Below are 16940 nucleotides of genomic sequence, written 5' to 3'. Positions count from 1 at the left end.
AAAGACACCATTAAGAGTCTGAAATGGTAAACCAGAGAGGTGAAAATCGTATTTGCAAACCATACATCCAATACAGGACTCCTATCAGCATATGTTATTTTTAAATTCCCACAAATCAATAAGCCAGACAACGTAATGGAAAGTTGGGAGGCAAGACTTGGGCAGACACTTTATGAAAAACAGATATCCAAGTGGCCCATTAACCGGGATAGATTGCTCAACACCTTAGTCATCAGGTGAATGCGAAGGGAAACCCCAGCATAATACCACTGGACACCTACCTGAATGGCATAAGTGGAAGAGACTGACCACAGCAAGAGGTGACAAGCATGTGGAACCACTGGAACTCTCATTCCCTGCAGGCGACAAGATAAATGTATACAACTCCTCTGGTTGAGTACACCCCACAGCCCAACAGGTCAGTCCTAGTTATGACTCCCGCAGACATGCATTCCTGTGTTCACCAAACGACATACTAGAATGCTCATGGCAGCAATATTTGTAATAGCCAAAAACTGGAAAATACCTAAATAGTAGCATGGATCAATTATGGCATATTCACCCAATGGAATAGTATATAGCAAGGAGAATGAATGACCTAAAGTTACTCCCCAAAATGTGCATGAATCTAACATATTATAGAGCAGAAAAGCCAGAATCAGAAGAGTAAAACAGGGTGTATTTTCTTGAAAGTCCAAAAATAAGCAATGCCAACCTATGCTGGTAGAAGCCAAGATAGTGGTGACCTGTGGGACAAGGGCGTGACTTAAAGGAATATAAAAGCAGGAGCATTCTTTAATGCTGGTACCGTTCTGTTTCTGGGTCTGGGTATGGATACACAGATGTGTTCAGTTTATGAAAATATATCAGGCTGCTAACTCATGATTTATGCATTTCTCTATATGTTTATTATACTTCAATAAAAAGTTTAAAAAACACTATACCCCAATAAGCAAGGTACAAAAAATAACAGTAGCAGTCATGTAAAATACGGGGAGGGGGCCAAGATATTCCAAAGTTAGTAAAATTACCAGGGTGAGCTGCTGTAGAGAACAAAAGTCAGTCATCAACCATGCTTTAGCCAAACCTAAGGGACATGGGACATACTACTGAGTTTCACTGACTTTGGACTCTTCTTACAAGGCAGTAACTATGCAAATTGTCTCCTTTAACTCCCTAAGAAAAACAGGGCTTAAGATACAGTTCATTTGAACATGGAAGGTACGCTTTGTTGTACTGGGAATATTTCCCAAGCAGTGTATTTTAAGAAGCAAAAATAAATTGGCAATTTTTGTTGAAAGTTAAAAAAAAAAATATTAGAGTTTAGCTCATCTGAAAGAGATTGAAATTATTAGTAGAATGATTTGAATAGGCTATCACTAATAAAAATACTTTTAACTAATGGGTACATTGAAAAGCACCCCAAAGGTACTTTTTATCTGAATGAATGTAAGGCAGGCAGAGCTAATAATACTGTGTAGTCTTTCTGCCACCCGGGGAGGTTCTAATCAAGTCTTGTGCTCTGATTGAAATGCAGAGCTCAGAGTGGGAAAACTGATTAACAAAATAAAAAATCCGGAGTGTTTCCCATGCAAACAGTCATCAGCGTATCTTATGTAATTATGTAGGCCATAAATCAACACAGCGTGCAAGGGCTTCAGCCATAGTGTAAATATCTTAATGACTGAGACGTCTTTAGCCATGAATAATTTATATCTGCATGATCCATTTTTCTCAACCATGCTTCACTTAGGCAGGACAGACTAATCTGCTGTCAGGGGATGGGCTCTTGATTACTTCTTCCTGATTTTTCTTCTGTTTATTTTTCTCATTTTGACACACTCCATTTTTCCCTCTCGCACTTTCTTAAATAAGGGTGCCTCGTTCATCCACCCTGTCTGCTTGCTTTTACTTTTGCTATGCATCTTATTAGACAGCTTGGAATAAAGCCAGGGCTTTTGGACTCCTACTTTTCATAAGGCCCTCTGTAAATGGAATGAGGTGGCAACTAGGGAAATAGGCTTAATACCACAAGGCAGTACGAGCTTCTTGATGTTGTTGTGGGGAAACATTTATTATGGAAAGCAATTGCCAGAAAAGGCTAATGATCAATTAAACGTTAGCATTTGTAGATCCCCTTCTGTGATGCGGAAAGTAACTGCCACATGGGTAATGCTGGAGAGCTTACTTGCTAAAATAGTTTTGTTGTTTTCTTAGAGCCCATTAAAATAAAGGCAGCAGAGAAACATTCAGATCAAATTCTATGTTACCTAAAACGCAGACAGACAGTGCTTATGGACAGGGAACTTTGGTCACCTGTGGATCAAATGACAAACTTGAGTAATTTTCCTAGAAACCTGGAAATCACATCCTGTTTGACAGCTCATTATTTTTTATAAGGACATTGACTCTACCATATTAAAGATTTCATTAGAGGGGAAAATTGCCAGCATTATACGGCCTGCAGTTAAAAAAAAAAAAAAAAAAACTAGAAACTTCTTGAGGTTCAGCAGAATCATTTTCCATTGTGGAATCCACTAGTTTCCCTATCCTATACCCCCATCTTCTTGGCAAGGGATCCCTAGGGGTTACTAGAAGGAAGGGACAGTACACTATCATCTTTGAGTCCTCAGTACCTTCTGATGTTCCTGGCATATAGTTAGCACTCAATAAATGTATTTTTTTTTAATTTTTTTTTTCAACGTTTATTTATTTTTGGGACAGAGAGAGACAGAGCATGAACGGGGGAGGGGCAGAGAGAGAGGGAGACACAGAATCGGAAACAGGCTCCAGGCTCTGAGCCATCAGCCCAGAGCCTGACGCGGGGCTCGAACTCACGGACCGCGAGATCGTGACCTGGCTGAAGTCGGACGCTTAACCGACTGCGCCACCCAGGCGCCCCAATAAATGTATTTTTAAAGTTCATTTTGTTGCAAGAATGGTGACTTACCCTGCAGATTTAGAAAGTTCAGTTCTGTGGGAAGTGAGGTAGGTGATCTTCTAACCTGGCAAGAATCTGGTTAGGCTTCTCATCTCCTCATAGTACATTAATCCTGTAACTGATTTATCCGATGTCCAAAGCAAATGGATCTGGTCTCAGTCACTTATATAAAATGCCAACATACTAAGGTCTTCTTGCAGTGAACCATCTTGAATCATCTAATAGCCAACTTCTGTTGGAAACCCAAGTGAGGGAGAAGACTGATATCTAGGAAAGATCCCCAGAGAGACATCCCATCTGTCTAAGCTAGGATCTGCCTTTAGATCAAGTTGACTACCACATTAGCTTATTCCATTATAGAGACACTATCATTGATTTGCTTTTTAATTTTATTCCTCAACGTTGATGAAGGAACAGCCATTGGACACTACCTCTGTGTCCTATTATAAAAATGTGTTGAGGGGCACCTAGGTGGTTCAGTTAAGCACCTAACTCTTGATTTCAGCTCATGTCATGATCTCATGTTCATGGGATTGAGCCCCATGGCGGCCTCTTCCCCAAGCCCGCTCACACTCTCTCTCTGTCTCTCAAAATAAATAAACATTTTTAAAAACGTATTGAGGATACTCCCATTATATCAGCATGATAGATAGATAGATAGATCTATATCTATCTATAGATAGATAGATAGATAGATAGATCTGTATATAGATATAGACCCTTATAAAACCCCATGGGAGAAAGATCTTTTAAAGCTTCCCGCTAGGAGAACCTTTATTTCCACTGCAAGGACTAGAAGACTTTCCCCTTTCCAATGGGGAAATTAACCATGTTTCCAATTAACCATGTTTCCTTTATTGTCCCAATTTCCAGGAATCTCAGAGTAATATTTTTTTTTTCACTGAAGCAAAAGTCGCTAGGTGGCTCAGTCAGTTAAGTGTCCAGCTTTTGATTTCAGCTCAGGTCATGATCTCACGGTTTGTGGGTTCCAGCGCCACATCGGACACTGCACTGACAGCAAGAAGCCTGCTTGTTATTCTGTCTCTTCTCCCTCTCTCTCTCTCTCCCTGTGCCCCTCCCCCACTCATGCTCTATCTCTCAAAATAAATAAACTTAAAAAAAAATAAAGTGTAGACCATCAGCTCTGTGTAGTTGCAAAACTTAAGCAGTCACTTCCTATTCCCCTCTGCCTCCACACCCTGGCAACCACCAATCTACTTTCTGTTTCCTTGAATTTACCTATAGTTCAGAGTCATTTTTGCAATTCATTCAGACCATTTCTGTTAACCCCTGTGGGCAAGGCACTTGTAGGCTCTTTTTCTTCGTCCTGATTCTTTCTTCATATCACATATTTCGTTTAAAGCAAGCAGCCTCCAGACTTTGTGGAAAGAAGTTGCATGGAGATATATGCAAACAAGGATATCCTCCTTTTTACGTCTAGAGCCACTCGCCACCCCTCTCCACTGTGTGCTGTGACCTATATGGCCCACATAATGGGCTCTCATGTCCCCTGGCTCCATTGGGTTTAGCTAATAGGGAATCATGGCAGAAGATGAGAGGGAGGGAAAACAGTGATGGAGGGTGTTATTCCCGAGCTTCCTCCCTATGGATTCACTGGGGATGGCTATGTCCTTTGACTCAAGGTCCCAGCTCCTGTCAGGTAGCCCTTTCCACACAGACCTTTCTGAATCCGCATTTCACTAAGAGTTCTAGCCTTTGTCAGGACAGTGTAGCAAAATGCTCTTTGGTTCTGGCCCCACAGCATTACATCATCCTGGTGGTTTCCCTCTAAGTTGCCCACAGCTTTCTAAATATTTCTTTTATTAAACTTCCATCAAATTATCCTGATTTGAGTGTGTCATCTGTTTCTTGCAAGGACCCTGACTCAAACAAGCATATTCTACTCTGTGGTTCTGTTTAGCTATAGGTCAACATGATACGCTCAGAGTCCTCTGCAGAGAAGCTGGTCTGGCAGATTTTCCTAGGGCCAGAGAATTCTTCTCAAAGACACCCAAAGCATTCATATCTCTTCATGGTTTTAAGGCGCAGGACCTTTGTGTCAATCCCTAAATGGTAACAGTCTGTTTTAAGAGCTCATAATCCTGGAGGTGGTTTCTTTACTTGACCATTTTCAGTCGCTATAATACCCACTTATGGAGCTGGAATGATCAATGAGCTCAAGTCCCATCTGAAAGAAGGTGGGTTCCCTTTCTGCCAATGCATTGTTCCCTAATTCTTTCATTCTTAGATAAACTCAAACACTTCTCAGTCTGATATTGTGAGACATTAGATGGAATTCATTATAGCAGGCTTAGAATTTAGACAAGAGAAAAATCTTCCTCATCGTCAACATTACCTATGTCATGCATATGCAGCCTGTTACAAGAAGAGCCATGGAAAGGATTTAAGCATAGGGTGAACATGATCCCAGCTACACTAAGAACTACTTCAAACAAAAAAATATGATTTAAATTACTGTATCATCAATATAGTTAGCATAACACCTTGAACAAAATGATAGGTGTGTATGCTTTCTCTCGTTCCGCCAATATCACTGAGCACCTACTGTGTACATAGATATTGTAGACTGTGGAGTCACAGTCATGAGGAGGGCATTCACAGTCAAGAAGAGCTGCACGGAGCTTACACTTTTAATTGAAGAACTATTAGGGGCGCCTGGGTGGCTCAGTGGGTTGAGCGTCTGACTCTTGATTTCGGCTCAGGTCATGATCTCATGGTTTGTGAGATTGAGCCCCGCATTGGACTCTGTGCTGACAGCATGGAGCCTATTTGGGATTCTCTCTCTCTCCCTCTCTCTCTCTGGCCCACCTCTGCTCTCTCTCTCTCTCTCTCTCTCTCTCAAAATAAATAAACTTTAAAAAACAAAGAACAATTGGATAAACAGCAAATTAAACAACTAATTGTGGAATTACATTTATTAGAAGTCCTGTAAAGGAAAAAAGCAGGGTTCTATAAACACATTTCACAGGCAGGTTGACATGGTTTTCAGATCAGGGCAGGAATCCCTGAGGAAGTTACATTTAGCAAGGCAGTGGTGAAGTAGGTGAAGGAGAAACTGAGCGGGGGGTGGGGGGGGGACGGTTTAGAACATTCCAGGTAGACAGAACCATATATATAAGGGACCAGAGGCAGGAAGGCAGAAGGCATTTTTAAAAAATTGAAGGAGAAGTAGGGGGTAGAGCAGAGAGAACAAGAGCAGAATGATGGAAATAAAGCTGTTGAAGTGAGCAGGAGCCAGGTGTAGGTCCTTGTAGACCGTGTTAAAATGTTTTACCCCACGAGAACAGTCATTGAAAGGATTTATGCATGGTGTTCACATGACGAGATCTATGTTTTTTTTTTTAAATCACTGGAAGGTGGAGGCCATGCGAGGATAAAGGGATATCAGATAATGGTAACTTGGACTGAAAGAGTGATTGTGGAGATGGAAAGAAATGGTGAAGTTGAGAGCTACTTAGGAACAAGAGGCATTTGGGAGGATGCGGGAGACGATGGAGTTGAGATGACTCCTAGGTTTCTGGTTTGCATGATGGAATATAACAGGCGTCGTTCACTGGGAGAAGGAAACATGGATGGGAACCAATGGAGTGTGGTGAGCTCGCTATCAGTTTTACACACATTGTGTTTGTTGTGCTCATGAAACATCCAAGAATTGTTCGAGGTGGCGGGGGTGGCAGTGGAAGCTCAGAGGAAGGGTATGTGCTGGACACATAGATTTAAGAGTGATTGTGGTCAAGTGAAACTGGGCTCCTAAGGAGAAAGAATAGAAGGCTGAGCTCATATTCAATAAACTGTTGTCAACAATTCCGGATCGTCTTTACATGAGATAAACACCTTCCTTCCTGTGCCATCTTTATTTTCTCTGGGTAAGTTAGGACCTCATTGTGACACAGTCCTGCTAGAAACTTAAACTTGTGCCCTGGAAACCCCTTAATGTGAAATCTTTATATTATATAATGAGAGTACAAGGGTGGGAGACCATCCCTCAAACTCAGTCTTTAAAGGATGTTACTGTTGTTATCAAAATATTTAACAGTCTGATGTCTTGCATATCATCTTGGTAAACACCAGCTGTATACAGTCACTTTATACCCAGCAGCTCACCTCTTCTACTCATTAGTAGGATATTGGAATTTAAATTTAGCTATTGCATATCTTTATAAAGTTTATTAACCTTCTCTAGTTTTCTGATTTCCACGAGGCTCTTCCTTACCTGACGTTGCTATCTCTCTGTAGAGTCACAGATTATCAGGGTTAGAGAGCTTTTTTTGAAGTCCTCTAATTTTTCCAAAGAAGAAAATGAGGTGAAAGGGAGACGATGGCTTCAGCCACATGGTAAGTTGGTAGCATAGCCAGGCATCACCCTCCGAGCCTCCAGCCCTGAGTCCAGCTTAGAAGTACACTGTTTCTTCCCTTAACTATGACTTTAAATGTCTCTTCTCAGAATTCTGAAGCTTTGTAAAGTTTAAAAGAAACTCATTAGTTGCACATTAGGCTCTCCCAAAAGGAAATGCTGCACTTGTTCCTTTGAAGCCTTACTGGGGAAAGTACTACTTAGAGAGAACTTGTTATTCTAGTTCCCATTCACAGAGGGGCACCAGAGCAGCTGCGGGTCTGATCTCTCTTCTCTTCTAGATTAATGGCAGCAGAAGATCTGGTTCCCTTTTTCTATGCTTCTTTCCTCCACCCCCCCCCATAAATCACTTTAATTGTGTGCACATCATCTACTTCAGAGTCTAAAGGAACCTGATACTTGTTCTAGACTCACTCCATTCTCATCAGTCCAATACCAAAACCCCTCTCCAAATGGAAAGATCCATTATTCAGTGACAGCAGGGCACTGACAGGCACTTACGAAGCTAAAAGGAGCAAAGGTCTCCCATTACCTCCTTAAACCTTTTTTGTCAGCTACTCATATGCATTTAATGTGTAGCACTTCGCTTGTGGATTTCGGTTTGCCTCCTTTCCTACCAACAATTTCTCCTAATTGTTCCATTCTTCTAAGACACTACAACCTGATATAGCACCTTTGCCTTCCTCTCAAAATGTTCTGAAAGACTAATTAGATCCTTAAAGAACAAAAAGTTAAAAGCTTTTTGTGAGTAATCAATTCCCTGCAAGTTTGCTAATATTTTTCTGTTTCTTGGTAACATGTTCCACAACATAGGCTGATAATCTCTTTAAAAACTCTGATCCTTAATCGTGATGTAATGTTTTAAGAAAAATGCATACATAGCGTGTACTAGAGAATGGTTGATTATGGTTTTGTTAAAAATTTACACCTGCAAATACCTAGTTAGAAATAGCTGCCCCTTAGAATTCAAGAAAGGTACATTGGAGGGATAGACTCCAGGTGAAAGCCCTATCAGGATCCAGATTTAGCTTTTAACAAAGACCCAAACTTAAAATATTAGCTTCAATATGATAGAAGGTTATTTATCGGGAGATCTCCAATCTCTGGATATAGGGTTTCAGAAACCTAAGCTTCCTCTGTGTGGCTTCCTGCTCTTGTCTACATGGTTGAAGATGGGTCACCAGTTCTGGGCCCACACCGCAACAGCAACAAGGAGGAAATGAGCTACAGGAAAGCACAACCATCATTTTGAAGAGCACATTCAGAGGGGCTCACTTCCCATTGGCTGGTACGAGGTCACATGGCTGCACCTCCCAGCAAAGGAGGCCAGGAAATGTCCTTAGCTGGGCAGGACATTTGCTCAGCTAAAACTTGGAAAGCTTATTACTGAAGAAAGAAGGGAGTGTGGGATACCAAGGAACAACTCGCAGCTTCTGTCATTCGTAAGAGATTAAGTTGTAAGTAACAGAGAAAATTTATTACTTTCATTTGTTAAGCCAAGGAAATTTATTCGACATGGAAAAAAAAGTGGAAGAATATCTGTGATCGTCACCTCCCAAAGCTATCTATTAAAATCCAGCCGAGTCTGTGGGAAGTGATTTTGGAAATTAGTCCTTCTAAAATTATTCCTTCTGTTCTTGGGGTGATCATTTCACGGTGTATACGAATGTCAAATCCTTACATTGTTCACCTGAAACTAACGTAATATGCCAAACGATCCCTAATTAATTAATTAAGTCCTTCTGGAGTTCTATAAAGATAATGGGAGAAAAGGTCCTGCTGGACCAGAGCCCACATGAGGGTCAACCTTGCTAGGGAGCATGCTCAAGGAAAGGGAAGACAGCAGACCTCAGGGGGTGAAGCTTGAGGCACCAGATTATGTGCGTTTGCCTCAGCCACAGAACTTGACTATCAGAGTTGAGAAGCAAGCAGAATCGTCTCCCCTAGTGAAGGAAGGACAACTAAAACAGGGGTAACAAGGCCTGACAACTATTTATTGCACACCTCCTATGTGCCGGTCATTATGCCAGGCACTGAGGAGGGTGCGATCAATAAGATGTCATCTCTGCCTTCCCAGCAAGCTTGCAGTCTGGCAAAGGACAGAAGCATGTAATCCACACTGGCCACTATGAAACAGTGAGGCGTGTGCCACAACTGAAGGCATCTAGCAGGCTATAGGAGCACGCGAGAAAGTGATCTCCCAAATCGTGAGTCAGGAGAGGCTTCTCAGAAGAATTGATGTTTACACGGAGTCCCCAAGTAGGAGTTGAAGGAATAAAGAGTGTTCCAAGCCAAAAGTAAAGCGTGTGCGGTGTAAAGTGACTCCTGAGGGTGAGGTGACCCTAGATCAGGTCCGGGATAAAGAAAGATCCAAAGGATTTACAAATTCAACTTAGTGTATACAACCCCAGTATTTGGCTATTTAGAGACATCATCTCTTCATCCTTCTCTCCCATCCATCCATCCATCCATCCATCCACAGTAGATGCTGAGATGTTTGAATTAATTAATTTTTAAAACTGTTACTGAGAAACCTAGTTTTGCCAGGCACTGTGCCAAGTGATCAAGAGGGCATAAAGATGCACAAAACTTTATCCCCAGTGATGTGAAGCTTAAATTTTAATTGAAGAGATAAATCTGTGCACATATTACTAGATACGCAAGCTGAATAGAACATGCCTAAAACGTGTCCTAAAACATGCCCTAAGAAGTTACCACTGGCAGGGGTCATGTTACCTGGAGGGAAATGTAAGTTTCAGTGCTAACATTACCAGACCAACATCAGACTGAACACTCTCCACATTTCTCGTGTGTCTGTGTTTGCTTATTGGGTTTCTGTTTTGTTTTGTTTTGTTTTGTTTTGTTTTGTTTTCTGATATTTGTTCTTCCATAGATTCTGTGGCAACAGCGTCCGGGCCACTGCTAGTTGAAGTTGCCAAAACTCCTGGTGCCAGCCTTGGGGTTGCCCTGACTACCTCGATGTGCTGTAACAAACAGGTCATTGTCATAGACAAAATCAAATCTGCAAGTATTGCGGACAGGTGAGTGTTGTAGAAAGTGCCTACGTTTCAAAACTGCATGAGTGTTAAAATAGATATCTACATATATTTCCACACGCATATACACACATGTGATACATACACATATACACATGCCTTCACACATGTACATATCTGATTTTAAAAAGAGCTCTTCTGCCCATCTATACAAGTTTCATCAAGAAAACAAGTTACGGTTCTAGGGCTTAAAAATTAACCCACCTGTCAGCCACCCCAGATGTTATGTTGCCTCATCCAGACGTTTGGTGTGGCCTTTAGAAATAGGAAAAAAAGGAAGTCAAGCAACTGAACAAGTTTCCCTACCATGTTCTAGGGTGATAGATTGGTTTTGCTGTAAGGTAGCTAAGTATATGTTTTGTGTGCTCCATTTAGAGAAGTCATGGGTTTTCGTGAACTGTTAACAGTTAAATCTTGCCACCATAAAATCTTATTCCTTTTTTCTTAAATAAGTAAAACAATATTTTTGAAATAATGCAGTCTTTAAAGAGAAGTCTTATGCTGTCACAGAATGTTAATCTTAGGGTTTCACAATCTTCAAGGGCCCCTGAAAACATCATTCATTCCTATGACACAATAAAAACAAAAGCCCTTTTTCCTGAGTTCTTTTTGCGAATTAATATTTTAGACTTACAAGGTGAGAAGGGGGGGAAGAAAGACTACCTCACCCCCCTAATAAGTTATTTCACAGCTCCTGATAGGAACTCCCCCCCACCTTCACAGCTGAAGCTCTTTAAGTGCTTCCACTTGAACTTTTTAGACAGAAGGGATGAGTTGAAATGCTTTTTTGTCTTGAGAAGTAGACTGTTTTCACTGTGGAAGTCTCTAGACGTACTCCAAAAGGCCCAGCCTCCCTTGCATGTTCCCAGCCTCTTTTTCATATGCCCTCGCCTTACCTGGGAAACCTCCAACTCAGACGCAGTAACCCGCAGCAACCCCTGTCTTGGTCAGTCTACAGCTCCACTGTGGTCTTACCCTACATTCAGCCCTTTAACAGTGACGGCCATTGATCCAGGGGTGTTCTCCAGTTCAATGGTGCAGGATGCTTTAATTTTCTCCCTCTGTTTTTTTTTCCCGTTCCGCAGGGGGTAACCAGTTTAAGGAGCTGCCCACTTGACTGGTACGTCGGGATGCTGACTGCTGTGTTTGCTTTTCTCAACTCATGCAGTAGCCAGTCTCTTGAGTTCAGCAAGGTGTAGCTCTAGCCCCCGCTTTCCCTTCACTCACCACGCAGGCCTCCTTTATGGCTCTTTTGACTCCTGCATAATTTCCATCGCCATCGAGAGCTTTTGTACTAATCGATGTTTAACTCGAAAATAACAAAATATAATACAGTAGTAAAGAACTGGTGATTTGGCAGCTTGTGTGAGAGAGTTCTGAAAAAAGCATTAGCTGAATCTCCCCGAGTTATTCCCATTCACACATAAACTAGTTGTAAATGATCCTGTTCCAGTTATGTGAGTCACATCTTGACATCCTGAACATTGACCAGCTCATATTTATAGATATACAAACCAACAAGGAAAAATCACGGAAGAAAGTCAAGGGGAAAAATGTTCCTGTTCTTCTCTTCCCTCCCACACGCTTCCCTTCAACTTCTGGCACCACCACCCTGAAATAATACGATTTCTTAAGAGGCACAAGAGAAGAACATTTCCTTGAGTTTTTCTGTATCTCCCACATTCCTCTTCATACGCAAGGTGCTTCACATTTGACAGATGGTGTTTCCTATAACACTCAGACTTTTCCTTTTTGAAGTAAATGCAAACCGCGTGAAATGTTACGACTACGAAGGACATGAACGTCATGTTCCAAAGACGAGAGCCCTCATCGCACTGAGTATTTCTCCTTTCCGTAGATGTGGCGCCCTTCACGTGGGAGATCACATCCTGTCCATCGATGGAACCAGCATGGAATACTGTACATTGGCAGAAGCCACCCAGTTCCTGGCCAACACCACTGACCAGGTCAAGCTGGAGATTCTTCCCCATCATCAGACCCGCCTGGCCCTGAAGGGACCTGAGCATGGTGAGAAGGATCCATCTGGATAAATCTCTTTATCTTGCTTTTACAGTTATTGCTTCTCTCCCAGAATTAGAAGCAGAAAGACACAGAGGCTAATTCTGGCTTTATCATTTCTTACAGAGCAGCGGGTTATCTTTTGTTTACTTTCCTTCGTCTCCCAGATCCTTGTTCCTGAGCCAAATGTAATTTATTTGAAACCTCAAAATTGAGGAAAGAAACATTGTTTGAAATAGAATTTTCAGGCTTGTACTATTTGATATTTAAAAAAAAAAAAGAAGAAGAAGAAGAAGCCTTTGTTGCAAATTGAGTGTGAAGAGAAGGGGAATAATTTGACTTCCTGTTACGCAGAGTGAATGTCCACGCTACCTCAAGGACGATGAAGGCAAATTATAAAATTCTCACTTTTTAAAAATAATTATAAAATGGGTATTAATGGCAGACGCTTCAAATTTGGGGAGGAGAAAACAGTTGTGTGCAAGGTTGACTTTCTCTACAGTTTGTCTGTTTGCCAGAATAGCTTTTTCCTTAGCCCTTCCATAAAGGAACGACCTTTATGATGAAATATCTTTCCTGGGCGTGTCAGAATATTTGACTGCTTTTATTCAGTAACAAGTGTCAGCTGAGGGGACCTGCATTTTCACTGTCTGAAGCTCACAGGTACATTTGCTAAGTGTTTGTACACCATCCACCTAAGCATCTTTAAACAAAACCCAGTACAAGAGAAAGGACTTGGAGCCCAAAATCACATTGAAGAAAGACTCTTCAAGGGGGTTCTTTGTTCCAACTCCTCTCTCCTTTCCCTTAAGTCAAGTGCCCCCCTTTTTTATTCCCTGAAATCGATTCCTTGAAGCTTCACTAGTGCTGTCAGGGGGCCCTAATGGAGAAGAGCACTTTTTTTTGTATGTTTAGAGAAAGAGAACAATTTTCTCCGGAAATGAAATTTTGTTTGTGAAGAGATCATTTGTATTATGTGTCTCCCACCTTCTGAAAGACACCGCGCTTTTCCACAGTTTGAAGAAAAAACAGAGGGACCGGTTAATTTTCATACTGAATGAGTCAGCTGGATGCAACCTTTTTTAATTAAATGGAGCTTAGACAGCCCTGGAGCTAATGAAAATCTCTAGTACAGCATTACCTTTATCAGATTTTAATTTTACACAATGGAGCCGAGAAGTGATGCAGTATAGGCAGGTTATGAAAAGAAATTCTGCCTCATTTGCCTAGAAGTGGGAAGGGGCTCCAGGAGGTACAGGTCATGGGAATGCACACCGTTCCGGTCAGGAGACCCCTTGGGACACCCTGGCAGAGGGGAGAGATTTCTCAAACTCAGTTTCTTCTAAATTAATCTGAAGCCGTCACTGGATTTGGAGCACAGGAGGTATAAGGATATACACTGTGTAGCGCTTTCTCAGCATGAGATTTGGCTTGGTAAATCCTGCTATCGGTGAATCAGAAATATGGAGCATACCCTTGCAAAATGTCATTATCTTCAGCAACCTCATTTTCCCCTTTTTATTTGCCCTGTATATAAATCATAAATAGTCCAAATAGTTTCCAACTCGTGAAATATTAAATATTTTTACCTGTCAAGATAATTTGAGAGGATGAATGCATGTACTAAAATGCATGAAGACCAAGAACAAATTATTTTTTTTTTAATATGGAAGCCCTGTTGTCATTGTGACTTTTCAGAGGGGTGCAGGGTCGGGGCTGGTAATTTAAATAATTCAAGCTTCCATTTCTGACCCCATCATCTACTTTGGCTAAAAGTTGCTCATCATCTTTCTTCTCTAGCCTACAGGCATCTCCCTACAGTTTACATTAAAATCAGACTTGCATTTCCAAGAAGGCAAAAGTATTAGCTCCTAAACATAATTAAATCACAGTTAAGAATAGGGGGGAATGCCCCCCCAAATTATGTTGTTTATAATTCTCAAACTTATGTTTTTCTATGTGGTAGAGTGGTTTTACATAGTTTTTCCCTTTTTCCACAAAAGAGTTCTGGCTATCTTTTCAGGAAGCCTGATCCCTAAACGCTTATGTCTCATCCCATGGTAGATGGAAATATATTTCCCACATTTTGTTTCACAAGAAAGCGTCCACCATAGTGTTTTCAGAGAAATAAAGAAACGGGCACATCAGCTAGGAAAAAAAGAGATTAACTGTGCCTTTTGCTGGTAAATAGCATTAATGGGGCACCTGGGTGGCTCAGACAGTTAAGCGTCCAACTTCGGCTCAGGTCATGATCTCACGGTCCGTGGGTTCAAGCCCCGCATCAGGCTCTGTGCTGACAGCTCAGAGCCTGGAGGCTGCTTCGGATTCTGTGTCTCCTTCTCTCTCTGCCCCTCCCCCACTCAAGCTCTGTCTCTCTTTCTCTTTCAAAAGTAAATAGATATTTAAAAAATTTTTAAATAGCGTTAAAAGTGCTTACAAGAATGAGCTCTCAATAAGATTAGAAATTGTTCCTACTGAGGGTATTTGGGAGACATAATCACGATTGAAGTTCATGAGACTTTGAAAGAGAAAATGGGAGCAGAATCGCAAGGCTCAATAGAGTCAGGGCCCGGAGGACCTTCCATTTTTGAGTTCCAGGAGCAACCACAAAAGCAGCTGTTGCCTATGCCCCTCAGACATCCCAGACAGGGCAAGAGGGTACAGTTAGAAGAGAGAACAAACCAAAGGACCCTCCACGTCAGATACTTCTTAAGACTCCAACAGTGAGGTCATCATGGAAGATGTAAAAAGTATTCTATTTTAACTTGCTGTTTATGTATCTGTATCAAATCTCGGAATGCCCGCAGGAGGCAGTGTAGTGCGGGTGGGCTGAAGGCAGGGATCCTTGAATCAGACTTCCAAACTTAACTGGGTGCTACCATCCTTAAATATGCCCAGTAATGTCCAAAGTCCTTAACGAACTGGGTCAGAGAGTGTGGATTTCTAAAGTCCATTCACTATACCCTGCCCTCATTTGAAACGTAGACCGTACTTTGTAAAAAGGACATCGGAGTGGCTGTTGGGGTCAATGAGCCAGACCCAGCAATGATTGCATCTTGGTAAAAAGTCATCTTACACTCCCCAAAAGAGAATGAGGATGGGGAAAGATAACCCATTATGAACTTCCCCTGCAACACTCTTTATCACGAGGAAAATGCTGCCGCAGTGTAGACATGCACACTCTGGCTGATTCCTATTCACTTATGCATTCATTGATTCATCAGTCATTATGGACTAGGCACTATTCTAGGTGCTACAAGACATCTAGTGAGGGAGACAAAGTAGATTCCCATCCTCGTGGAATTTCAGTATAGAGAGACAAATATTTAAAATATGTTAAATAAATAAAGCCACTTCAGACTAAGTGAATAAGTGAATAAGTACTATGAAGAACATAAAATACTAATGGGGTAGCATAGAGTCGGGCATATTCAGCCTGGGCTGGGGGTGGTCAGAACAACTCTGAGGAGGTGGCGGCCCCTTAGCTGAGACCCGAAGGAGAAGAAGGAGTCAACCGACTGCAACCACGCAGTCAACTGGGAGAAGAATACACGAGGCAGAAAGAATGGCAAGGGCAAATGCCCTGAGGCAGGAAAGCAACCTGGCTTGTTCTAAGAACGGCAGTAAGACCAATGGTGGCTGAAACAGTCAATGATGGGGAGAGTGATAGGGGATAAGCCTGCAGAGATAAGTAGGGGTCACATTTGATTCTCTTTGTAATTGTACCCCATTGAAGTAGCTTAAATGGGAGTGACATGATCCACCTTATATATTTAAAGGATTATCAGGTCATACAGATACTGGGAGGTAAGTATGCAGTTGATGAAGTGGGGAGCCAAGTCTGTAGGTGTTGCAGAGGTTAGGTAGAGGTGATGGCTTGGAACTAGAATGGTGGAGAGGCAGATGCAACCCAAACCAGAAACAGCAGCGGCACAGAAGGAACCGGCTGGGCCGCCTAGGGCTGTAGAATTATGGTGGCTATGCAAGTGATACTCTCTCAACCTAAGTGTCCAGTGAGTGAGATTTGTTGAGTGAGAGATACGTATTTCCTTCAAAAGATACTTTATTTGTTGGCAAGTAGAGCGAAAGTAGGCAGAATCAATATTATCCGTAAGAGTTCATCTGTTTTTATTGAGTGTACCGGCACCGTGCAAGCACCTTGCATATAGACCTGTGGGCATAATTTCTCACGGTGGTCCTGCGGGGGCGATGCTTTCGTGGTCTCCATTTGACATGTGGGGAAACTGAGGCTAAGGGAGGCTGAGTAACTAGCCACGGTCCTATAGAGAGGAAGGGCTGGAGCCAGAACTGAAACCCAGGCCTGCCTCAGCCCACAGCGCTCTTTCATTGCTAGGGCTCTGGTTCCACGGGTAGCCTTACCCCAGAAAGGCTGTGACGTGGCCAATGATGCTGACATCACAGATGGTACAACTTAAGTCCTTGTCTAAATGAGCTTCCTTTAAATACTTACGGAGCATTTGATTCTCTGCATGAATAAATACCGTCAAATGACTCACATGTAAGGCACCTCACATTAGAATCATGATAC

At 42.0% G+C, this 16940-nt stretch overlaps 1 protein-coding gene across 2 annotated transcripts in view; it reads left to right on the top strand.

Moving 5' to 3' along the window:
• The window catches only part of GRIP1 (glutamate receptor interacting protein 1), a 404358-nt gene that overhangs the window by 292121 nt on the left and 95297 nt on the right, over positions 1 to 16940 (top strand). For both annotated transcript variants that reach the window (XM_047066969.1, XM_047066968.1), the window contains exons 8-9: positions 10210 to 10357; positions 12231 to 12400. In XM_047066969.1, the coding sequence (XP_046922925.1) occupies positions 10210 to 10357; positions 12231 to 12400 (318 nt within the window). The remainder of the gene's footprint in view (positions 1 to 10209; positions 10358 to 12230; positions 12401 to 16940) is intronic.

The sequence above is a fragment of the Lynx rufus genome, unplaced genomic scaffold (genome assembly GCF_022079265.1).
Source record: "Lynx rufus isolate CCGP_SWC_20201006 ecotype Redwood Valley unplaced genomic scaffold, mLynRuf1.p SCAF_7, whole genome shotgun sequence".
Lineage (NCBI taxonomy): Eukaryota > Metazoa > Chordata > Mammalia > Carnivora > Felidae > Lynx > Lynx rufus.
The sequence above is the reverse complement of the archived record's forward strand: the minus strand, read 5'-3'. Positions and strand labels throughout refer to the sequence as shown.